At 46.3% G+C, this 25,171-nt stretch overlaps 1 protein-coding gene across 1 annotated transcript in view; it reads right to left on the bottom strand.

Moving 5' to 3' along the window:
• Positions 1-25,171, bottom strand: part of LOC139259846 (ferroportin-like) — a 205,597-nt gene that overhangs the window by 110,303 nt on the left and 70,123 nt on the right. The window contains exons 3-6 of the mRNA XM_070875729.1: positions 10,849-10,950; positions 10,692-10,759; positions 257-416; positions 4-119 (exon numbers count right to left, since the gene is read on the bottom strand). Coding sequence (XP_070731830.1) covers positions 4-119; positions 257-416; positions 10,692-10,759; positions 10,849-10,950 — 446 coding nt within the window. The remainder of the gene's footprint in view (positions 1-3; positions 120-256; positions 417-10,691; positions 10,760-10,848; positions 10,951-25,171) is intronic.

The raw sequence follows: 25,171 nt of genomic DNA, 5'->3' as shown, positions 1-25,171 counted from the left end.
TACCTGCATCCAACCATTCCATAGGATAGTGATCTGGGCCTTATAAACAAAAAACAACAGAAGTACTATAGCACATAAGCTCACTGAAAGATTCTGGATAACCAGTGCAACTTGTACAACTGAAATTCAAAAAAGAAAATATTAGTAAATGTTTAAAATGGCAAAACGTAGGATGATTGTAATTAGATTTTACTACAGAATGACTTGAAGATCACCGTGAAACTATATTTTGTTCTGCATAATAAAACTATCATACCTTTCATTCTAGAATTGTTGTCGACCCAGTTTCCAACTAAGGCACCGAACAGAATAAGAGATGAAGAAACGGCCAAACCAAACACAGCTGGAAGCAGCAAGCTATTTCCATAGAGTTCTATCAAGAAAAGTGAGACAGCAAAATGCCACATGCGATCCCCCTGAGGAACAAAGAGCAGCTACATTATAACACACGAAGGGATGTATTTTCGGTCTTCTGCTGCCCGTTACAGCCCCGGAGGGGTGGCAATGATGGTGGTAAGCACTTCCAGGCCGGAGGCCAGCTTTCAGCGTCCCGCTGGGACATTCGGTGTGTTTTGACTGGGTGCGGAGCATTATCGCCCAGGAGAGGCAAGCCGGTGTGCAACGCCCCTGGTTGCGACACCAGCACGATTTTTGGCTGCTGCCTGATCCGTAGCGCTTCATAAAGTGTCCTGCTGGGACCACCTGTGATTGTTTTTTTTTTGCCGATTTATGTTGTGGTGATGTGATTTATTTATTGGGAATGTTTTTGGTGGGCTTTGTTTCAGTTTTTTTTTACCCCCCCCCCTCCCTCAGAACGCTCAGAGACCGGCTGTTTAGCTCGGGATTTTAGCTTGTTCAGCCAGCCTACAACCCCAAGAGAGGTGTGCAACATCTCCCTTAGCGCTCCGCCCCACACTCAGGGCCCAGCTGATGAATTTTGCTGACTGAGGCGCAAAACGTTCCCGGGTACAAACTTTACTGCCCGGAAATGAGCAGAACCAAAAATCTAGTCCTGGGCTAGGCTTTTGGCAACATTCCACCAGATTACTGCCCATTTTTAGGTTTTTAGAACGATACCGCCCATTATTTGTTTTGAGAGGAAACTAGCGCCCACTTACCGCTGGCGCTAATTTCGGCAGCCAATTACTACCGGTGGTAAACTGAACCGCCAACCCATCAGCTGCAGGTGATTTTCCATGCACTTCAACATGGCGCTAATTTCAGCATTTCACTGAAATATCACCCAAATTACTGCCTGCATTTTCTACCGACCTGAAAAGGCTGCACTTAACTGACCCTAACCCAGCCTTATAAATGCCATTTCTTAAACGGATGTATTTGAAGACAAAGCTGCTTCTACTTGGAGGTAGCATTTAAATCATTCGAGTGTGTTTTAAGGGTGTTTCAAATCAATATTTATAATCTGAGGGTATAGTAGAGTATCTGCTTTAATTTTATGCTTGTTGAAGGAATACTGAAAATTTTTGACAATTTAGAGGACTTTTAAAGGAATGGGGCCTACAATTTCTCAGCTAATACTGCTAATTACATGCTGCAGAATAGAGCTGGAAGGTTTATTGAAGAGCATTATGTGCCTAAAGTGGTGGTAGACTGGAGGAGGAGACCTTACACCCAACGCATTTACAGGGATAAGCGATCATACATGGACTTGTCCGATAAAGCATGCATTAGAAGGTTGCACTTCCAAAAGGTCATCAATGAGATATGCCAACTAATTAAGGGAGACCTGCAGCTTGCCAGCACCATCAGGACTGCAATGCCCGTTGAGGTTAAGGTGACTGCGGCACTTTCAGTCTATGCATCGGGCTCATTTCAGGCATCAGCTGGTGACATTTGCTGCATCTCTCAGCACACCACACATTGCTGCATTCGGCAAGTGACAGAAGCGCTTTACGCACGAAGGTTTGACTTTATAAACTTCCCAATGACCAGGGAGGCACAGAGTGAGAGGGCTTTGGGTTTCTCGAGAATAGCAAACTTTCCTAAGGTCCAGGGTGCAATAGACTGTACGCACATCACCCTGCGAGCACCTTTAGAGGATGCAGAGATGTTTCGGAACCAAAAGGGATTCCACTCCCTGAACGTGCAGCTTGTTGTTGACCACAAGCAAATAATCATGGCAGTAAATGCCAATTTTCCAGGGAGCATTCATGATGCGCACATCTTGCATGAGAGCGCTGTCTCAGACCTCTTTAAGAGTCAGCCACAAGGTCAATGCTGGATGCTAGGTAACAAAGGATATGGCCTCGCCACCTGGCTCGATTCCCCTCTATGGGCCCAAGTTTCCACACGCGTCTAGAATGGCGCAGTCCCGACCTGGACGCCCGTTTTTCGCGCCACGAAGTGCGCCTAAAAAAATCTTCGGTATTCTCTACCTACCTGCATGTCCTCTGGCCCTCGGCGCAGCGCAGCACGAGCTGTGGGGGGGGCGGAGCCAGGTCCCTGCGCTGAAAACAGTGCCGGGACTTCTGCACATGCGCGCTACAGTGGGCACGCAAGTGCAGTAGATCCAGGCGCCCAAAACAGTGTGGGAGGGGCCCGAAGCACGCAGCCCCTAGCCCTGGCCGAATGGCCTCACTGGGGCTGCGTGAATAAGGCTTCTCCCACGGCCAGCTCCTACTTCCTCCCGACCCGACTCCCGCTTCCCACCCCCCCCGGACCAGACCAGACACCCGCTGCCCCCCACCCCCGACTGGACCCAACCCGATTCCCGCTCCCCCCCCCCCCTCCCTCCTGACTGGGCCCGACTCCCGCTCCCCCCCCCACCCCCCGACTGGACCCGACCCAACTCCCGCCCCCCGACTGGACCCGACCCGCACTCCTGCTCCCGCCCCCCCCCCACCCCCCACCGACCGACTGGACCCGACCCGATCCGCGCTCCCACCCCCCGGACCAGACCCGACTCCCGCTCCGCGCCCCCCCCCCCCGACTGGACCCGACCCGACCTGCGCTCCTGCTGCCCCCACCCCCCCCCCCCCCGACTGGACCCGACTAGACTCCCGCTACCCCCCCCGCCCCCGGACTAGATCCGACCTGACCTCCCCCATCCTCTCTCCCTCCCTCCCCCCGACCCGAACCGAACCTCCCCGACCCAACCCAACGCCACCTACCTGTAAATCTGGTGCTGGGGACGGGCCCTGCCCGAAGTCTCGGGCCGGCTCATTCAGCCTTCGGTCCCGAAAGGCCTGCCTGAAGCACTTTCACACAGGTAGGAAGATGGTTTATTTAATCTTTTCTTTGCTAATAAATGTTTATTCAGGTTGGTTTTATTTGTATAATATTTGTAGAAGTATAAATAAGGATTTATTGTAGAATTTAATGACTTCCCTTCCCCCCCACCTTGTTCTGGACGCCTAATTTGTAACCTGCGCCTGATTTTTTAATGTGTAGAACAGGCTTTTTCAGTTCTACAAAAATCTTCACTTGCTCCATTCTAAGTTAGTTTGGAGTACGTTTTCACTGTGGAAACTTTGAAATCAGGCGTCAGTGGCCAGACACGCCCCCTTTTGAAGAAAAAATTCTGTTCCAAAGTAGAACTGTTCTACCTGACTAGAACTGCAGAAAAAAAAATGTGGAGAATTGCGATTTCTAAGATAGTCCGTTCTCCACCAGTTGCTCCTAAAAATCAGGCGCAAATCATGTGGAAACTTGGGTCCTATAAGTCTGAGATAGATGCCGAGCATCGATACAATAACAGCCACATAGCCAAAAAGACAATTGGCGTGCTGAAGCAGTGCTTCAGATGCCTGGACCACTCGAGGCAACCTACAATACCACCCTGAGCAGGTCGCGGAGTTCATTGTGGTGTGTTGCACGTTGCACAACTTGGCAATCAGAAGGGGACAGGAATTGCCACAGGGGACTGCAGGACCACCTCAGGACAGAGTGGTCAAGGCAGAGGAAGCAGCAGAAGAGGAAGGGGAGGAAGAGGAGGTCGGAGGAGGAGTCTGACGATGAAACCATTACACCACCCACCCCTACACTGCAGGAGAAGCCCCGTGGTAGTTACGCAGCAGCAAAACTGTTAAGTCAGCAGCTCATAAATGAACGCTTTGCTTGAACAGTTAAGAGTTAAGTTTAAACCTTAAAATGTCCATTGTTTGCAACCCTTGTATTGATTGTTGACCCCTCATTTTGTAAAAGTGAGTGAGACACTGCAGGTTGTCAAATAAATCAATAATAAATAATTATTTTTAAAGTAAATTTGAACCAAATTTAAAAAAAATGTACAAGATTGAAAAAATTAAACTTTAGACTTTAAACATTAAACCCACAACACCCCAAACAGTAAACAATTTTTAATTACAAAACAACCACAATGCCTGCCACACCCTCCAAAAAATTAAAAACAGTAAACATTTCTTCATTAAAAAAACATCCACAAACACTAAACAAAATTGTAATCCACTTTTTTAATTAACATTTTTTGAATAAACAATCCCTCCGCCCACCACCCCCCCAACCTGCCAACAAATCTACCTGCAACCACCACCTCTCCCTCCCCCCTCCACCTCACCCTCAAATGTTCTTGGGCATCACCCCTACTCCTGCCTGAGTTGCGACCAGTGCGTTGTGCAGCAGGGCACCCCAAGCACTACTGCTGTGGGGGGGTGGGCGACAGTGGCAGCGCCATGTGTGGGGAATCTGGAGAAGATGTAGGGTCTCATGACCCGTCTTCGGAGTCAGAAGTATCGCCATGCTCCTGACTCCCATGTGCTGTCGGCAGTGGTGGTATGACACCTTGGGGTTCAGTGTCGTACGCCGATTCCAGCGGCTGCCGCATGGCATCAACGGAATCGGCGATTCGCCGCATGCCCGCAATCAGCACTGCCGTGTCCTCCGATTGGTGCGCTGATTGCGCTGCGATGTTTCCGGCTAGTCCACCTATTGCCTGGAGGAGCTCTCGACCAATGTCGAAGCTCACCCTAGACAATGCAACCATGTCCAGGTCAGCGTCTGCCTGTCATAAGAACATAAGAAATAGAGCAGGAGTAGGCCACCTGGACCCTCGAGCCTGCTCCGCCATTTAATAAGATCATGGCTGATCTGATCATGGACTCAGTTCCACTTCCCTGCCCGCTCCTCATAACCCTTTATTCCCTTATCGCTCAAAAATCTGACTATCTCCGCCTTAAATATATTCAATGACCCAGCCTCCACAGCTCTCTGGGGCAAAGAATTCCATAGATTTACAACCCTCAGAAGAAATTCCTCCTCATCTCAGTTTTAAATGGGCGGTCCCTTATTCTGAGACTATGTCCCCTCGTTTTAGTTTTTCTTATCAGTGGAAATATCCTCTCTGCATCCACCTTATCGAGCCCCCTCATTATCTTGTATGTTTCGATAAGATCACCTCTCATTTTTCTGAACTCCAATATGTATAGGCCCAACCTACTCAACCTATCTTCATTCGTCAATCCCCTCATCTCCGGAATCAACCTAGTGAACCTTCTCTGAACAGCCTCCAATGCAAATATATCCTTCCTGAAATACAGAGACCAAAACTGTACGCAGTACTTCAGGTGTGGCCTCACCAATACCCTGTATAGTTTTAGCAGGACTTCTCTGCTTTTATACTCTATCCCCCTTGCAAAAAAGGCCAACATTCCATTTGCCTTCTGATTACTTGCTGTATCTACATACTAACTTTTTGTGTTTCATGCATAAGGACACCCAGGTCTCTCTGTACTGCAGCACTATGCAATTTTTCTCCATTTAAATTATAATTTGCTTTTCTGTTTTTTCTGCCAAAGTGGATAACCTCACATTTTCCCACATTATACTCCATCTGCCAAATTTTTGTCCACTCATTTAGCCTGTCTATATCCCTTTGCAGATTTTTTGTGTCCTCCTCACAATTTGCTTTCCCATCCATCTTTGTATCATCAGCAAACTTGGCTACATTACACTCGGCCCCTTCATCCAAGTCATTAATATAGATTGAAAATAGTTGGGGTCCCAGCACCGATCCCTGCGGTACCCCACTAGTCACCGTTTGCCAATCAGAAAATGACCCATTTATCCCGAATCTCTGTTTTCTGTTAGTTAGCCAATCCTCTATCCATGCTAATATATTACCCCCATAAACTTTTATTTTGTGCAGTAACCTTTTATGTGGCACTTTATCGAATGCCTTCTGGAAATCCAAATACACCACATCCATTGGTTCCCCCTGATCCACCCTGCTCGTTACATCCTCAAAGAACTCCAGCAAATTTGTCAAACATGATTTCCCTTTCATAAAACCATGCTGACTCTGCTTGATTGAATTATGCTTTTCCAAATGTCCAGCTACTGCTTCCTTAATAATGGACTCCAGCATTTTCCCAATGACAGACGTTAAGCTAACTGGACTATAGTTTCCTGCTTTTTGTCTACCTCCTTTTTTAAATAGGGGCGTTACATTTGCGATTTTCCAATCCACTGGGACCGCCCTAGAATCCAGGGAATTACAACCAATGTATCTACTATCTCTGCAGTCACTTCTTTTAAGACCCTAGGATGTAAGTCATCAGGTCCAGGGGACTTGTCCACCTTTAGTCCCATTATTTTACGGAGTACTACTGCATTGGTGATAGTGATTGTATTAAGTTCCTCACTCCCGACAGCCCTTTCATTATCCACTATTGGGATGTTTTTAGTGTCTTCAACCGTGAAGACTGATACACAGTATTTGTTCAACGTCTCTGCCATTTCCCTGTTCTCCATTATTAATTCCCCAGTCTCATCCTCCAGGGTACCAACAATTACTTTAGCCACTCGTTTCCTTTTTTATGTGCCTGTAGAAACTCTTACAATCTGTTTTTATATTTCATTGTAGTTTACTTTCATAATCCCTTTCTTTATCATTTATTAGTTGTTCTTTGCTGACTTTTAGAAGTTTCCCAATCCTCTGGCCTCCGCCATATTGTATGCCCTTGTTTTCAATTTGATATCATCCCTTATTTCCTTAGTTAGCCACGGATGGTTATCCCTTCTCTTAGAGTCTTTCCTTCTCATTGGGATATATTTTTGTTGCGAGTTATGAAATATCTCCTTAAATGTCTGCCACTGCTCATCAACCGTCCAATATTTTAATCTATTTTCCCGGTCCACTTTAGCCAACTCTGCCCTCATACCTTTGTCGTCTCCTTTAAGCTTAGGACACTGGTTTGAGAACCAACTTTCTCACTCTCCAACTGAATTTGAAATTCAACCTTGGTGTGGTCACTCATTCCTAGAGGATCCTTTACTACGAGATTATTTATTAATCCTGTCTCATTACCCAGTACCAGATCTAAGATAGCCTGCTCCCTGGTGGTTCCGCAATGTACTGTTCAAGGAAACTATCTCCGTTACACTCTATGAACTCTTCCTCAACACTACCCTGGCCAATTTGCTTTGTCCAATCAATATGAAGGGTAAAATCGCCCATGGTTATTGCCATTCCTTTTTTTTTTAAACAAGCCTCCATTATTTCTTGATTTATACTCAGTCTTCGAGCATACCTCCCCTGCCGAATCAGCCTCCACGGATTAGGCACGGGGGCTGTACCACTCGCTGTGCCCTGCTGCACACCGCTTGGTCTGGCCACTTCCTCGGAGCCGAATCCAAGAAAGGTGGATTCAGCTGAAGAAGAGGTGGTCACAGGAATGAAGGACCCTTCAGTAGCCGCTCCCCCTTCTTCTACTTCCACTTCCGATGGTGCTTCCTGGGGTGGTTGAACCCTCCGACTGTTCTTCAGTGTCGTCTGCACTGATAAGTACGACAATCGGCACTGCGTGGTCCTGGTCATCTAGAAAACATAACAGAAGAGAGGGAGGGAGGGTCAGGGTGACGTTTTAACGCTTACATTGCGCAAACATATGAAGAGGCGCAACATTACTGCATTATATATCACTGAGAGACACGACATGCAATGAACATGAACAGAATTTACAGAGACTGCATGGCATTATAATAATATTTCATGATGGTCCCAGCATTACATTACATCACTTGGCATCAGTTATACATTATGTTCACATGACTATGCAGGGCCCGGGGATTATGCATGACTTACGTGGTGCCAACACCGGATTTGCATCCCCACTGGTAGCCCAGCAATCATGCGTCCCCATGAGGGCTGCGGCCCACTCCCCCAGGTCCGTGGGCTCTTCCAGCTCTGCATGACCTCCTCCGGTGCGCCTACACTCGCCTCCGTTAAAAGCGATTTTTTCTGAAAAGATGACAATAGCATGGTATAAGATATTGCTCAGGTACTAGTACCCACCCAATGCCTTTCAACACTGTCCCATTAATGCACCGTTACATGCAAGTGATTCAACACACAGATAGACATCCACGATTACCCAGCACCAATGCCTTTCAACACTGTCCCATTAATGCACCATTAGCACGCAAGTGATGCATGATGAACACAACTTATTAATTACAGGAAATCAATATAATAACATCGTTGATAGTAATAAAAGATTAACAAAATCACAACATGGCAGTTTTACATTTTAAGTAATGAGTTAGCGCATGATTAAAGTTATTACTTACTCTCGCAGCAGAAACAAGGTCGTTCTAGCGCTGGCGGTATTGGACTGGCCCCCGACGGACCCGGGTAACCAAGGATACCACCTCGGTAATCTCTGCCCATATTCTCTGATAGATGGGGGGCTGGGTTTGCCACGATGACCCCGGGTCAATTGGTCCCACCGTGCCTCCATCTTGAGGTCCAAGGCACCTTGGGCGTCCACAGTGAACCTCTTCGCCCTCTTCCTCCCTCTTACCTTTGCCTCGGCCTCGGCCATCAATTGCTCTTCCATTATGATTGCTGTTGGGAGATTTTAAACTAATTTGGCAGGGGGATGGGCATCAGGGATGTAGCATTAGAAGGGAGAAACAAAGTTCACAAAGGATTGGGAGAGACAGATAGCATTAGAGTAAGAAATAGTAAGGTATTAAGTGGGGTCAGACTAAAAGAGAATACAAGGTCTAAGATAGGATAAGAGTGCATGTGTGTAAATGCGTGAAGCGTGGTGAATATGTAGTTGGGAAAATGCTGGAGTCCAGCATTAAGGAAGCAGTAGCAGGACATTCGGAAAAGCATAAGACAGTTAAGTAGAGTCAGCATGGTTTTATGAAAGGGAACCCCCCTGTCCCCAGGCCAGCTCTTTTGTGGCCTGACCTGCGGAGTTGTTCTCTCACAGGGGGCCTGGGACATCGTGGCCCCCTGACCTGCGAGAGCGCAGCTCCGCAGGTCGGACTGTAGAAGAGCTGGAGCGGCATACCACCACAACTTCCAGCGCGAGCTGCTCCAAAATTTTGAGATGGGCGACTGGGTGACGTCATCAAAGCCCTGGTCGCCGTTTTGCAGCGTGGGCAGGAACATCGGTGGGGCCCAGGTACAGAGGAGTGGGAAGGTAGGGGCGGATGGTTGGCGAGAGTTTGTGGCGTAGGTGCGGCAAGAGATCGTGGCATAGGAGCGGTGAGAGATCGTGGCGATGGTGCAGCGAATGTTTGGCGGAGGAGCGGCAGGAGATTGTGGCAGAGATGCGGCAAATGAGAGTATGGGGTCCAGAAGAGCAGAGGGCCCAGAGGCAGCATGGGCCAGCCCACACTGCGATATGTGTGCGCACTAGGTCCGTGCAGCAGAGCAGGTCTCCAGTCGTCCTGATTAACCCTTGCCATTGGATAAAGGCCTAGCTCTGTCAAGCCTGTGTGGTGGCTGGTGTGCAACGGTCACCACACGTTAAATAAATTCACACACAGGCATCTTCCACACCCTCAATTGGAGGTTAGAACTGGAACATCGGGTCCTTCATTTAAACACCTGTGAACTCGTGGAAGCAAGTCATCCTCGTTCGAAGGGCCGCCTATGATGATGACTGCTTTTTATATTATTATTTATATAAAAAGGGTATATATATTATTGTGCACACAAAACATACTATGTTCAGCACAAGAGCTACATAAGTATTCAATATAAGTTTAGAATATAAGTTCTCAATGGATTCTCAACAGGCTGCTCGTTGATTTCTCTTCTCCCTCGCTCTCTCTCTCTACCCCTCGCTTCCTCAACTGTGCATGCGTGGTCTGATCCCTGACCCCCAAAACGCAGGAAAGAAAAAAACCGCACACATGCGCAATATGGCCGTTGCAGCTGAAGCCAGCCTTACACGAGGGATGATACCACTCACTACCGCTACCGCCGGGAAAAAAAGCCGAAACCGGCAGCTTTTGATCTCGGCGATAATCGGGCGGTATTGAAAACTCGGTAAGTTCATACCGCCGAGATAAGGGCGGTAACGTTAGCAAATGGAAAGACCAGCCCCTTGTGTCGTTTCTTGCACTTTAGCGACACTTTTATAAATTGCCTGCTACAGCAAGTCAAATAATAACTGCTGTCTATATTGTACTTCAAAACATTTGATTGAGATCATTTAAATATCAGTTCTTAGTCACATTTCATACTATGCAGTAACAACATATCCATAAAAAGGACAACTAAGGTTCCCTTAATTAAAACCATAACAGAGGAGCAACACACACTTGGCAATAAAATTAAATTAGTTCAGATATTTTTAGATTTTTAACATTTGAAGATTATAGTTTAACAATAAATCTATTGCAGTAAATATAATAAATATCTTTACAAAGTTTTAAATGTATAATGGAATCAAACAAATTATGCAACTCACCCAGGTGGAAAATAAATGAGTCAGGTACATAAAAAAGTGTGCTGACTGCAAGAACCTCCAAGTAGAATCTATGTATTTTTTTAAAAAGAAGTAATAATCATTAATAACATAAAACATATTTTCTGTTTTATTGTGAATAAATAATTAAATATTTTACCCAGTCTCTTCATGCATCTTTCTTTTTTATTTCTGCTGTGTGTGCTAGTGTCAACAGAGACCTCTTCTTCTATTTCAAAATCCATGGATAGCTTACAAGCTCCTTAAACACAAAAAGGCCAAAAATAATTAACTATATTATATGTAATCATAATATAAAGTTATTTACATTTCTAGTTAGTGCAACGAACTAATCCCAAAAGTAAATAAAATGAACGCTACCATTTACAATCGGATGTAATAAATGAAAATTAGGATCTATTCATTCACAATTTCTAGAAGTCAATTTTATTTTATTTGATGGCCCACCACTCAATTACATTTATCCATTAATATGCCACGTCATTACTCTTTTGCTACATTTAGATTGTGATTTATTAATCTCTGTTTTGAACCCCTGGGATATCCTATTAGCTACCTCCAGTAATATTACAGACTTATGAACAAGTATGGCATCACTGAACATCATAGCCGAGAAATTGCTGGAAGTTCATTATTCATAAGTCAACTGTAGGTTACGAAGTTTCTGAAGTAATTTGCTACTGACATACAAACATACAGACACAATTTCCCCTGGTGGGGGATTCCAGAACAAGAGGGCATAATTTTAAAATTAGAGCAAGGTCATTTAGGAATGAAATCAGGAAGCATTTTTTTCACACAAAGGGTAGTGGAAATCTGGAACTCTCTCCCCAAAATGCTGTGGATGCTGGCTCAATTGACATTACCAAGACTGACATTGATAGATTTTAGTTGGGTAAGGGTATCAAGGGATATAGGACAAAGGTGGGTGAATGGAGTTCAGATATACATCAGCCATCATCATCATCATCATAGGCAGTCCCTCGAAGCAAGGACGACTTGCTTCCATGCCAAAAAGGGATGTGTTCACAGGTGTTTCAATGAAGGATCTAATATTCCAGATCCCGAACTACATTTTGAAGGGTGGAAGATGCCTGTGCGTGGATTTTTTTTAACGTGTGGTGGCCGTTGCACACCAGCCACCACACAGGCTTGACAGAGCTAGGTCTTGGTCCAGTAGCAAGGATTAACCAGGACGACTGGAGACCAGCTCTGCTGCACGGACCCAGTGCGCACACATAGCGCAGTGTGGGCTGGCTCGTGCTGCCCTTGGGCCCTCGCCTCTTCTGGGCCCCGGTCACTTCCATCTACAAACTCTTGCCGCTCCTTCGCCCTTTCCTGCTGTGCCCGCCCGCACTGCGATCAGCAACCTGGCTACGCAGCCGTCGCCCTCCTGCAGCAGCCTGCGCTGCTCCCTGAAGTGGCATGCCGCCGCACGCTGCTCCCTCTGATGACATTACAGAGAGAAATTATATAGAGCCCTGGTGAGACCATACACAGAGCACCGCGCACAGCCTTGGCCTCCCTACCCAAGGAAGGATCCACCTGCCACAGAGGGAGCGCGACAAAGGTTCATCACATCAGCCATAATCTAATGGAATGACGGAACAGACTCAAGGGATTGAATAGCCTACTCATGTTTCCATGTTTGGTGAGTATTTGTTAACCAGGCAATGTCATTTGTCTAAAAGATTCATGCTGCTGTTTGAGTTGAGTACAGTCCTAACAGTGGTGATAGGATTGGAACTGATGTTTGGAGGGACAGGGGATAGGAAGTTGTTAACTGAAGCAATCCTTGATGAGCGGCTGTTGAAGAGCTCTAACAGCTGGGCAGGATAGGTGGGCCTTGCTCTATCATGTCATCCTCTGTGCCTTCTTTGCCTCCACATCTTCCTCCGCAGGTGGCTCGATGGGTTGTCCCCTCTGTAGGGCATGCAGCATACAACAACGATCTTGGAACGCTCTGGGGCTGTACAGCAGGATGCCTCCATACTTATCTAGGTGGCAGAGACATTGCTTGAAGAAGCCTATGGCCTACTCTATCAGGGCTTGGGTGGAGGCATGGCACCGAGCTTGCCCTATCTCTGGATCTATGGTCGGGTTCCTCAGGAGGTGTTATGAGCAAAGTCTGCAGGAGATAGCCTTTGTCGTCAATCAGTCAGCTTCTGACCCAATGGTCTTGGTGAAAGTGAAGGGGAATTGAGAACTAGTGTAGGATGAATGTACCATGGCAACTGCCAAAAACCTGCATGAGGTGTTGCATGTCGTCACACAACAGCCGAACATTCAGCGAGCAGTTGGGGTAAGCCTACAATTCTTGCAAAGCCCAGTCCCCTGTCTTTCTGCTTTGTAGCCTCCATGGGGAAGCAGATTAATTAATTGACTTTGGCAAGCAATACATCCATACCTCACTGCTGCAGGCATGCACAGATGATTGGCTGATGGAGCAAATGTTACCTACTGCGGCCTGGAATGAGCCTGAAGCATAAAAATTCAAGGACACAGTGACTTTCACACCCACAAGTTGGTGCTGCAGCAGGTGATATAGCTCTGTGACATCCTCCTTGGTAAAGCAGAGACTCATACACTGCTCCTCGCTGAACTGCAGGTCTGTAGCTCGAGTGGGGCAAGACCTCCTAAGAGCTTCTCTCCTTCAGACTCTTCTTTACAGCTGCAGATCCCTAGGGCTAGACTTTCCACTTCAGATCACTAGGCTTGTGCCCATATATCACCCATTTTGAGTAAAAAGTGGAAAGTTGGGCCGGAACATCGCAGGAAAATTTCCGGACCAACTTTCCTGTCACATCACCGAGGTGATCGCCCGCACATCGCCCAGCGCAACTTTCGGCACATCGCCCACACATCGCTGGGCTGATCGCTCGCCGAAAAGATCGCTGGAGAAAAGTTGCTTTTACCTGGCCTTCCTCACAAAACTCAGCATTACAGAAGCCATTTTCAATGTCGGAGGAAGTGAGGAGGTGGTTTAAGCAAGTGGCTTATAACTTTTGAGTTATTTAAGGGTCTTTTACTGATAGATCTACTCACATTTACACTTAATTATAATTTATAATTATATTTATAATTGTCATTTTTTTTAGTACAAAGGGCATTTATAACAGCAGTGATAGCAATAAGGGGCTTATAATTTGATTCAGTGTCTGGTGTGGGTATGCTGTTCCTTACTCAGAAATGGATTACAACACGTCTGTATAAATGCAACAGCTGGCTTTCAATAGTCCCAGACTTTTTAAATTTAGACTAATTAATTTTAGTGCAGCAATTTAAAATTCATAATACTGTATTAATCGTTATTAAAATTAGATATTTAGTGGAAGTGATGTGGAGTTGGAGTACACTAATGTTAAGTAATATAATCTAATATAATATTATATTATAATCTAATATGGTGTTGGTGTGGGGTGGTGCCAACCATGTGGCACAGTGTCAAATGAAGTAAATCTGGCCATAGTGAGGCCATCCCTGGCAGCCTGGTCATTGTTGTACAGCAGTTGCATTAATGTGTAACTTAACTTATGTTATTAGAAAACACTGCACAATTGTAAAATTCAATAAAAAAATTTAATAATTTAAAATAGAAACATAGAAAATAGGTGCAGCAGTAGGCCATTCGGCCCTTCGAGCCTGCACCACCATTCAATATGATCATGGCTGATCATGCAACTTCAGTACCCCATTCCTGCTTTCTCTCCATACCCCTTGATCCCTTTAGCCGTAAGGACCACATCTAACTTCCTTTTGAATATATCTAACGAACTGGCCTCAACAACTTTTTGTGGTAGAGAATTCCACAGGTTCACAATTCTCTGAGTGAAGAAGTTATCCTCATCTCGGTCCTAAATGTTGACAATTTAACTTCAACTGTAACAACCTCCCCACCCCCAACCAACACCCAACAATAAATGTAAAAAACAGCAAGAAGAATAAAACACAACAATATAACACAATTCCCTCCCTACCTGCGGCCACGTTTCCCTCCAGATTCTGGTCCCCCGTGTCCTAGCTCCACCCACCCGTTTTGGTCCCCGGGAACCGAGACGAAGCTGGTGTATAGCGGGCAACGTCAAGACTTCCTGCTGTGGTGGGGGTGATGGTAGCGCAATCGGCTGTTGGGGGAGGGAGGGGGGGTGTTGGAGAGGAAGACAAAGCTGGGGAATTGCCTTCCGAATCAGAAGGAAGTGTTTCCTCCTGACTCGCTCGTGTGCTGGTGCTGGTGATGTGTCGGATCATGGCACCTTGGGGTGCAGCGCCTTGTCCCACCAACAACACTTGCCGCAAGACATTGGTGGCAGCGGTCTGTGCACACATCTCCAAGAGTGTCTTCTGCACAACCTCCGCTTGCACAGCACGCACCCGGGATATTTCCCTCGTGAACACCACGAAAGCCTGAAGATGTTCGCGACAGTCTCCTCGCGAGTCTCCACACACAGGGTGATCAAGCCCTCTATCCGATCGGCCAGAGAAGGAGGGTGCTGAACTCGCTGACCCGACCTCCGTGGGGTCAGCGTGCGCACTGTCAAATGCCTTGACGTCGCCGGCTGCACGCCGCTTGGTCCCGGTATCTCTTCAGTCGATTCCGACAAAGCGGCCGCAGGTCCCACATCAGCCATGGTGATGGTCATCTGAGCGTCATCCTCCTCAGATTCTGGTATGGTATCCTCCTCCTCTCATTCACTGCTCGGTTCCTCCTCCCCTCCCGTGGTGAAGGTCACCTGCAGCTGAAGGGGGAGGGTTTCCGGCCTCGCCTTGCTGTGCATGGGTGTTGGTGGACCTGCAAAACACAATTGAGCTTATTGAGCTCATCAGAGTGGAAGGGTACACATTCTTGCACTGCTTTGCGCTGGCATACGAAGGAGGAGCAGCAGTACTACAATAAATGAGGCCAGAGAAGTTACATAATAACACATCACACAGTAGTACATATGGTGGTAAATACGAGTTGAAATTCAGTGACCCAGAGAGTTCTGGAGGCTGGATCAGTCGGAGAAATACAGAATGATAAGGGGGTGAATGTTTATGGGGATTGGACAGAGAAGGGGACAAATGGCCTGATCGCCTGCTCCTATCTCTTGTCGACCTGAGAGTAGCACAGAGGCTGCATGGGAATCAGGATAGCTGCATGCATAACATAACATGACATCATTCTTATATTATAATGAAATGATGTTACATTACTTTAACACTGCTTGACGCATTACTCACGTGACACAAGCGAGGGATCTGCCTCACCACGGGTGGCCGACAGAGTGTGGCCCCCGACAAGTGCCGCTGCCCATTCCTCGAACTCCGTGTGCAGTGTAAGCTGGGCAGGGCTTCCACCAGTGCACCTTTGCTCTTAACGATTCTTCGCTAACTTCTTCTGCAAACGTGAAAAGAGCATGGCATAAGCTCATTGACTAGGTGATATCATGGAAAGACAGCAGTCATCAATGTTATATGCTCATAGGTCCAAAACAACTGGAGACCACCAAACTCATGGTCTACAGGGCTGTAATAATACCTGCCCTTCTGTATGGGTCTAAGGCACGGACGGTGTACAGAAGGCACCTCAATATCACCAATGATGTCTCCGCAAGATTCTGCAAATCTCCTGGGAGGACAGGCGGACCAACATCAGTGTCCTCGACCAGGCTAACATCCCCAGTATTGAAGCACTGACCACATTCGATCAGCTTCGCTGGGCAGGCCACATAGTACGCATGTCAGATACGAGACTCCTTAAGCAAATGCTTTATGCGGAGCTCCTTCATGATAAACGAGCCAAAGGAGGACAGCGGAAACGGTATAAGGACACCCTCAAAGCCTCCCTGGTAAAGTGCGACATCACCACTGAAACCTGGGAGACCCTGGCCGCAGACCGCCCGAGGTGAAGAAAGTCCATCCGGGAGGGCGTTGAGCTCTTTGAGGCTCGACGCAAGGAGCATGAAGAGGCCAGGCGCAGGCAGCGGAAGGAGCGCAAGGCAAACCAGCCCTACCGACCCCTACCCCGGACGAATGTCTGTCCCACCTGTAACAGGGTCTGTGGCTCTCGTATTGGATTGTTCAGCCATCAAAGAACTCACTTTGGGAGTGGAAGCAAGTCCTCCTCGATTCCAAGGGACTGCCTATGATGATGCTAATAGGGTTTTTATCCACAATTGATGCACAGTTACAACAAAGATCGGGTTCAGGAGCTAATGCTTGACAAAAACTTCTCTCGACTGAAATCTCCATTGAACTCGGCAATTACAGGATCTAATGTCCCAAAGTGTCCCAGGGCAGACAGTGAGCACGGTCAGCTCTCCCAGTCCATGCTGGGTCACTGTATAAGTGACAGCAGCCGGAGAGACTTAAAAAGGGCGCAGGTTCATAGCCCTGTCCAGATCTTAGCAGGGAATATATGTACTATATATGCAACAAGCTTAATTTCAATCCTGGATATTTATTATAATTACAATTTGCATCATTACAATATAAAATCTATACTTACTCTGGCTGCAGCAGCCAGGCTGTTCCAGCCTTTGCGGCACTGGTCCGATCCCCTCGCCTCCTTTAACGCCACTGAGACGTCGGCGATCTCGCTCCATACTTTTCTGTAGACCCGGGGTGGAGGTTTCCCACATCCATCCCAGGTTAATTGGGCCCACAGAGAGTGCACCCCGTTGATGAGGGCCTCATTTGCTTCATCTGAGAAGGACTTGGCCCGCTTCCTTCCCTCCACCTCCTGCCCACTCTCAGCAGCAGACTCGTGGTCGGACATATTATAGTTGATAGATCTATATCTCCTCTCCACAGTCTTTCCCTCTCTCTCTCTCTCTCTCTCTCTCCCCTCCACCGCCGCCGCCCCCCCTTACCTTCTGCACGTGTGGATGATCCCTGACCTCCCTAAATGCAGGAAAACCTGTTTACCAAAAAAAAAATCTGCGCAGAAGGCCGTTGCTAGGGAAGCTTTGCCTTCCACATCGCTGGGCTATCGCTGGACCCGTTTTGCATTGCTGGGTTAAGTTCACATCGCTGGGCCCTTTCGCATCGCTGGGCTATTGCTGAGCCGAAAGTCGCGATCCAAAAAATGGGCGATGTGCCAGCGATCATGAAGGCTGACACATTGCCAAGGCTGGAACATCGCCCATTTTTTGGGTGATAGCCAACAAAGTGGAAAGTCTAGCCCCTAGACTCTAAGCTTGCTTCTCTTCTTCTTCTTCTTCTAGCCACAATGACACTACAGACACCACACTCATGAATCCAAACCTCTGATCTAAAATCCTCACCAAATAACTTTCTGAAACAATTACTGTCAGTTCCAGCAGCCAAAATTCCTAATTAAAGCTAAATCAGCACTCTAACATTCAAAGTAAACTAACCAATGATTTAGCTGAGAGCCCTTTAAATATTACTAGAAATGGCACCCTCCAGCTGTCCCTGTCTATTATTTTTGTAGAATTAATAAAATTCCATAGTTACTTAAAATGGCATTTAGGTCCTTAAACAACAGGATCCTAAATTACATACTTAAATATACTTGCCAATTTCTGGAAGGTGCACTGCATGTCTACAAGGCCTGACCCAAATTGGGTGAATTTCACTGTGGATCAGGTGACCTGATTTGAGTCATAGCTTTTTTTAAAAAAAAAGGTAAAATAGGCAAAATAGGCGAGCATGATTTGAATATTCCTCTGCCCCTACTATCTCAATGCTAAATACGTAAGCTATAGGGGGAAAGAACGTATTGCATGTGCGATGTGGAAACTCACCAACATGGTATGTTCTCCACTGGTATAATTGCTGGTTAAGTAGAGAACCAGCCTGTTCTAGCCTGTTCTCAATGTCCTATATGCACATACTTGTTTTGTAGCACTGAGCACAAAGTCAACTTCCCTGAAATATTGACAGAATACTAAAGGCAGCTGAAAACTAGGCTAAAAAATGTAAAGAAAATGAAAGCATAAGACAACAAAATAAAAAGTAAAACTAGATGCGAAACTTGTACAACTAATTTTTAAAACCAGGTTGTTGCTATCTATATTCTGAAGAAAATATTTTCAAGCATTTCTTGCAGACACCTTAGGTACCTGAACAGAATCGATTTCTTAAAGTATATCAGATAGACAGCTGAATAATTGATTTTTCATTTCAACCTTTACTAGGTTTGTCAGCAACATCAACAATTGTCAAAACAACATTTTCCCAAAAGCAAAACTCAACATTTCACCTTTACAGTAAATAACTGCTCTATTCTCCTCAAAAATGGAAGCTCAGCAAGAGAGAAGGGATGAACATGAAGAGTGTCAAAAAGGAAGAAAAATCTGGGACAACTGCAACACACATAGCAGTATCGATACTGCTACTGTTAACCAATATAGTAGTTAGTTGCACATAACTAGCTGTGACAATTTCTACATTAGTTGAAACCAAGCAAATATGCATACATTTAAGAGAGAGCCAAATCAAACCCAGGTAACTACATGCGCATTAGCCTTACAGGGTAAAATAATGGGAACTATATTAAGAAGCAAGTTGCAGGAGAACCTGTATAGTAATACATTAATAGATAACAACATGGATTTAGGAGGAGAAAATTCTGCTTGACACCCTCCTCGACTTTGAGGATGTTTCAAATAATTATGACATTAATTTAGGATTACATTCTTTAGATAGCTGACAAGGTGGTGGCATTGGGATAGCCAGTCTATTGAATAGATTAAGTCTATGGGCTCAAATCTGGCCATGACTTGCTCCAATTTTTTTGGAGTAAGTTGGTTTTTCTGGCGTAAGTTAAAAAATGCCACTTTCCCCAAACTTGCTCCAGAGTAAATCAGTTAGGTATGATTTATTTATTTTTTTTAATTGATTTTTTTTTCCAAAAGGGGGCGTTCCCAGCCACGTACGCTAGTTTTGGCCATTTATGCCACTTTGGCCAGCTAAAACTTACTCCAAATCGACTTCGGTCAGTGTATGTGGCCAGCTCTGAAAAACCTTACAGGCAGTTAAGAAAGCGGCACACATTACTATATCAGCAGATATTAGGCCAGGGATAGGGGAGGGAAGAGAACCGGAGAGGACCTGAAACTAAACAACCAAGCACCAAACATTGCAAGGAAAATCTCAAACAATTAAAATACTAATAATACTAATAGAAATCAAGTAAATCCTACCTTAATCTTTAAAGTCAACCCGGGACGGCAGCGGGCCAGTCTGTGCGTGAGGCCATTCGGCCTTGGATAGGGGCAGCAAGACGCGCATCGGGAGTCCAGTCGTCCAGGGCTAGGAGCGGTTGCAAATGAACGGGGAGTTGTGGAAGCAGAGCGACCGAACGCGGCATCGATGATTTGGGGGGGGGAGGGGGGAAAGGAGAGCGAGAGATGCTGGCCTCAATATCAACAAGGGGGGGGGGGGGAAGAGAGAGAGAGAGAGAGAGAGAGAGAGAGAGGGAGGAGAAAGGAGAGGAGAGAGAGAGGGAGGAGAGAGAGGGAGGAGAAAGGAGAGGAGAGAGAGAGGGAGGAGAGAGGAGAGAGAGAGAGGAGAGATAGAGAGAGAGAGAGAGAGAGAGGAGAGAGATAGAGAGAGAGAGAGAGAGAGAGATGTTGCCCTTTAAATCAATGGGGAGGCTGGGGAAGAGGGAGGCAGGTCACAAGACCTGAGTGGGGAAGAGGAGAGGACATAGGACCTTTGGGTGTGGTCCATCTGGAGAGAGAGAGAGAGAGAGAGAGAGAGAACTGCAAACCTGTGATGTGCTGCCTGCTTTGACCTTTGAAAGTTTAACTTTTAAGTATGGCGGCAATACTCACAATGCCATACCTTCTGCATCATTGTGCTACATAGGAGTCAATTGATTAGAGCTCATCACATCAGAAACATCAGAGCCCATAGGCTGCTGGGCAGGCGGCCTTACCCACATCGGCAATTTCGAGTCAGGTATTCGTACCTGGAAATGAGTGATGCAGACCGCATTAGAAGGCAGCGTTTCCGCACAGAAGTTGTCTGTGAGATTTGTGACTTGCTGAGACCAGACCTACAGCCGAGAAGCAGCAGGTGGACTACTTTGTCAGTTGAAGTGAAAGTTACAGCTGCACTTTCCTTCTATGCCTCCGGATGTTTTCAATCTACAACTGGAGCTATGTGTGGCATCTCTCAACATGCAATACATGTCTCCATTCACCAGGTCACGGCTGCACTGTGTGCGAGGAGGAATGACTTCATCAAGTTCCCAATGACCGGCCAAGCAATGTGAGAGCAAGCTGTGGGGTTCTCAAGGATTGCTGGTTTCCCAAAGGTACAGGGCTGCATTGATTGTACCCACATTGCCTTGCGAGCACCTTTGGAGGATGCCGAGATGTACAGTAATAGAAAAGGCTTCCACTCCATTAATGTGCAGTGCGTGTGTGACGACATGCATCACATCATGTCAGTCGATGCGAGATACCCTGGCAGCACCCATGAAGCGGATCATCCTACGCGACAGCATTATATCTGAAATGTTTGAGCAGCAGCCAGGCGGGAAGAACTGGCTACTGGGAGACAAAGGGTACGGCCTCACCACCTGGCTCATGACACCCCTACGCGTAACCCGGATGGAAGCTAACCGTGAATACAACATGTTGCACATTGCGACACGCAGCATCATAGAGAGGACCACTGGCATCTTGAAGCAGCGTTTCCGATGCCTGGACCATTCCGGAGGCTACTTGCAATACTCCCGAGATTGTCGGTCAGTTCACTGTTGTATGCTGCATGCTGCATAACTTAGCCATCATGAGGCAGCAGCACCTAGTAGTGGAAGACCCACCTGCGGTGAGAGTGGCTGATGATGATGATGATGGGAAAGATGCAGGTGGCAAGCAGGATGATGACGACGAGGATGAGGAAACTATGTAAGTGCCTGAGGCTGGAGCAAGACGTCAGAGGAGGGCGGGCCATCGTGTCCCCTTAACGATTGCTCGAGCCTTGCGCCAGCAGCTCAGCCGTGAATGCTTTGCTGCCTGAAGGCTCAGCTGCAACTATTCCGCATGGACCATGTTTATTTTTTGGAGCTGTTCCTAATCTTGTGCTGTTAATGGAACATGATTCAGTTTTAATGTAAAATATATTTTATTCAAAACTTTGCAATGTCCTTAATTTTAGTGTAATAAAATTATTCTTGTATCAAACGTAGTCTTTAAGATCACTTAAATGTTAAGATCACTTATAAATTTGTAAAGTTACATAATTTACAACAAAAATCCAATGTGGGAACAGTTAGAACAGTGAGTGAAGTGACATAAAAAACAAAAAACACAAAAACAGCAGCAGCAAAGAAAGGCTGCAGCCTTCTCTCATCCCCCTTCGTCTAACACTGCCCGCTGCGCTTGGTCTCGGGCTCTCCACCACCCCTGCCCGCAGGCGGTGGCACAGTGTTTCTGGGGTACACACCAAGATTCTTCTTTCTAACATCTCGGCCACTGGGCACCTCGAGGGTGGGAGGCGTCAGCATCATGTGGCAAGTTGGAGGGCGCGGCTTTGGGCTGTTCAGAGCTTGGTGCAGGGATTGGAGTGGGAGTGGCAGTTGGGCGCGGAGTCTGAGCGTGTTCCCTTATTGCAGCAGCTAACTCACACATGCCCTCCCTCATGCACCCGGACAGTGTCGCAGTGGTCAGAAACATTCCCTCCCTCATGGCCTTGGACATTGCAACTGTCGTCCTTTCCACCACCTCTGACATTCCATCCCTCATGACCACCATTCCCTCACTGATGTGAGCGGACATGGTTCCCATTTCCTGTGCCATTACTGTTACTTCTCCCGACAGTCCTGCTACCTCCTCACTCACCCAGTTATGGTGTCCAGGAGTGATCGGGTAAGGTCAATTCTCTCCCCACCCAATGCCATGACCTGAACCACATCTGTGGCATCCTGCATCTCAGGAGAGCGTGGTCGATTTCTCCTTCCCCGGACCTGGCTCGCGGCATCCCAGTGGGAGGCACAGGCTGGGACGTTGGGACCCTGGGTGTTCCCTGCTGATTTCCACTACCACCACCAGCACTGGGACCTGCAACCTCAGACGGTGGGGCCACAGGTGTGCAATGCTGCGGCACAACACTACCACCACCACCACCGGAACCTGCACCCACGGACGCTGGGAAACCATAGAATGTCGAACCATTAATCACTGAAGGGCCTGGCAAGTCAGATATGTTGACCTCCTCAAGATTCAGTAGAACACTCCTATATCGAACCCCTCCCCCATCCACTCAAACTGCCCCTCACGCCCATGTTGGTCTGGAGGGTTGATCTCCTCTTCAGGCTCATCCACGTCTGAATCTTGATTTGGATCATCAGGATTGTCCTCAAGTTCTGCAAAATTAAACCCTTTGTCCTCCTCTGCTAAATTCTAAATTCCTCCCAGTCCTCAGGTTTGCTGCTTTTTCTGGCCAATTTATATGCCTCTTCCTTGGATTTAACATTATCCCTAATTTCCCTTGTTAGCCAGACAGGGGTGTACAATTGTTGAAGTTCATCCATGTGATCTTTAAATGTCTGCCATTGCCTATTCACCGTCAATCCTTTAAGTATCATTCGCCAGTCTATCCTAGCCAATTCACGTCTCATACCATCGAAGTTACCTTTCTATAAGTTCAGGATCCTAGTCTCTGAATTAACTGTGTCACTCTCCATCTTAATAAAGAATTCTACCATATTATGATCACTCTTCCTCAAGGGGCCTTGCACAATAAGATTGCTAATTAATCCTCTCTCATTACACAACACCCAGTCTAGGATGGCCAGCTCTCTAGTTGGTTCCTCGACGTATTGGTCTAGAAAACCATCCCTTATACACTCCAGGAAATCCTCCTCCACCGTATTGCTACCAGTTTGGTTAGCCAATCTACATGCAGATTAAAGTCACCCATGATAACTGCTGTACCTTTATTGCACGCATCACTAATTTCCTGTTTGATGCCATCCCCAACCTCACTACTACTGTTTGGTGGTCTGTACCGAACTCCCACTAGCATTTTCTGTTCCGCTGCTCTACCCATAGAGTCCACATCAGCCAAGCTAATGTCCTTCCTTACTATTGCGTTAATCTCCTCTTTAACCAGCAACGCTACCCTACCTCCTTTTCCTTTCTGTCCATCCTTCCTGAATATTGAATACCCCTGGATGTTGAGTTCCCAGCCTTGGTCACCCTGGAGCCATGTCTCTGTAATCCCAATTACATCATATCCGTTAACAGCTATCTGCGCAGTTAATTCATCCACCTTATTACGAATGCTCCTCGCATTGAGACACAGAGCCTTCAGGCTTGGGTTTTTTTAAAAACACTCTTTGTCCTTTTAGAATTTTGCTGTAATGTGGCCCTTTTGATTTTTGCCTTTGATTTCTCTGCCCTCCTCTTTTCTTTATCTCCTTTCTATATTTTACTTCTGCCCCCATTTTACTTCCCTCTGTCTCCCTGCATAGATTCCCATCCCCCTGCCATATTAGTTTAAACCCTCCCCAACAGCTCGAGCAAACACTCCCCCTAGGACATTGGTTCCAGTCCTGCTCAGGTGCAGACCATCCGGTTTGTACTGGTCCCACCTCACCTTCCAATGTCCCAGGAATTTGACTCCTTCCCTCTTGCACCATTCCTCAAGCCACGTATTCATCTTAACTATCCTGCTATTTCTACTCTGACTAGCACATGGCACTGGTAGCAATCCTGAGATTACTACCTTTGGGATCCTACTTTTTAAACTTAACTCTGCGCTGTAAACTTCCCTATTCCCTCAGTATTATCTAAACTATGTGCTCAAAATACTGGAGTCCAGTTTGAATGCACAGGTTTCTGACTCAGAGACAAGAATGCTACCATTGAACCAAAGTGACTTTAAAAAGACAAGTTAACACTAGGTGAATAGCTTTCCTCAGAACAGAGAAATGATACACACCTAAATGTAAATGTATCTTCTTTTTACAGATGTTAAAGGATCTAGTGTGTATTTAGACAATTTTAAACTTCCAAAGGGCTCTTGATAGTGAATGACTACTAATTAAACTAAAATCCAAGATAAAATATAGTATTGGATAAGAATCAGAAGACGGATAGTTTCAGACATGGTAGACCTGCTAAATGGACTACTGCAGGGCCTGGTGCTTAGACCTCTGATTTTTATTATCTACATAAAAGACTTAGATGCAGAAATTAATGGACAGTTTGTTCAATCTGTAGATTATACTAAAATAGGGAGTGCAATAGGGATGGAGTTAGGGCTTGTAATATATTTACATCAGTTGTGCAAATGGTGGAAAATTGTCAAAATTCATTTAAAACTGCAAAATGCAAAGTGTTATGCATAGGAATAAAGAATAATGAAAGATAAATTAGCACAGGAAGAATTTTAAAGGAACCAATAAGCGACATGAGACTCAGCATTTTTACAGTGAAGAGAGGCAATTTTTTTTTAATTAGCATGTCGGGATATATAGCCAGACCAATGCAGTATATATA

The sequence above is a fragment of the Pristiophorus japonicus genome, chromosome 3 (genome assembly GCF_044704955.1).
Source record: "Pristiophorus japonicus isolate sPriJap1 chromosome 3, sPriJap1.hap1, whole genome shotgun sequence".
NCBI lineage: Eukaryota > Metazoa > Chordata > Chondrichthyes > Pristiophoridae > Pristiophorus > Pristiophorus japonicus.
This window is presented reverse-complemented; position numbering and strand designations above follow the sequence as displayed.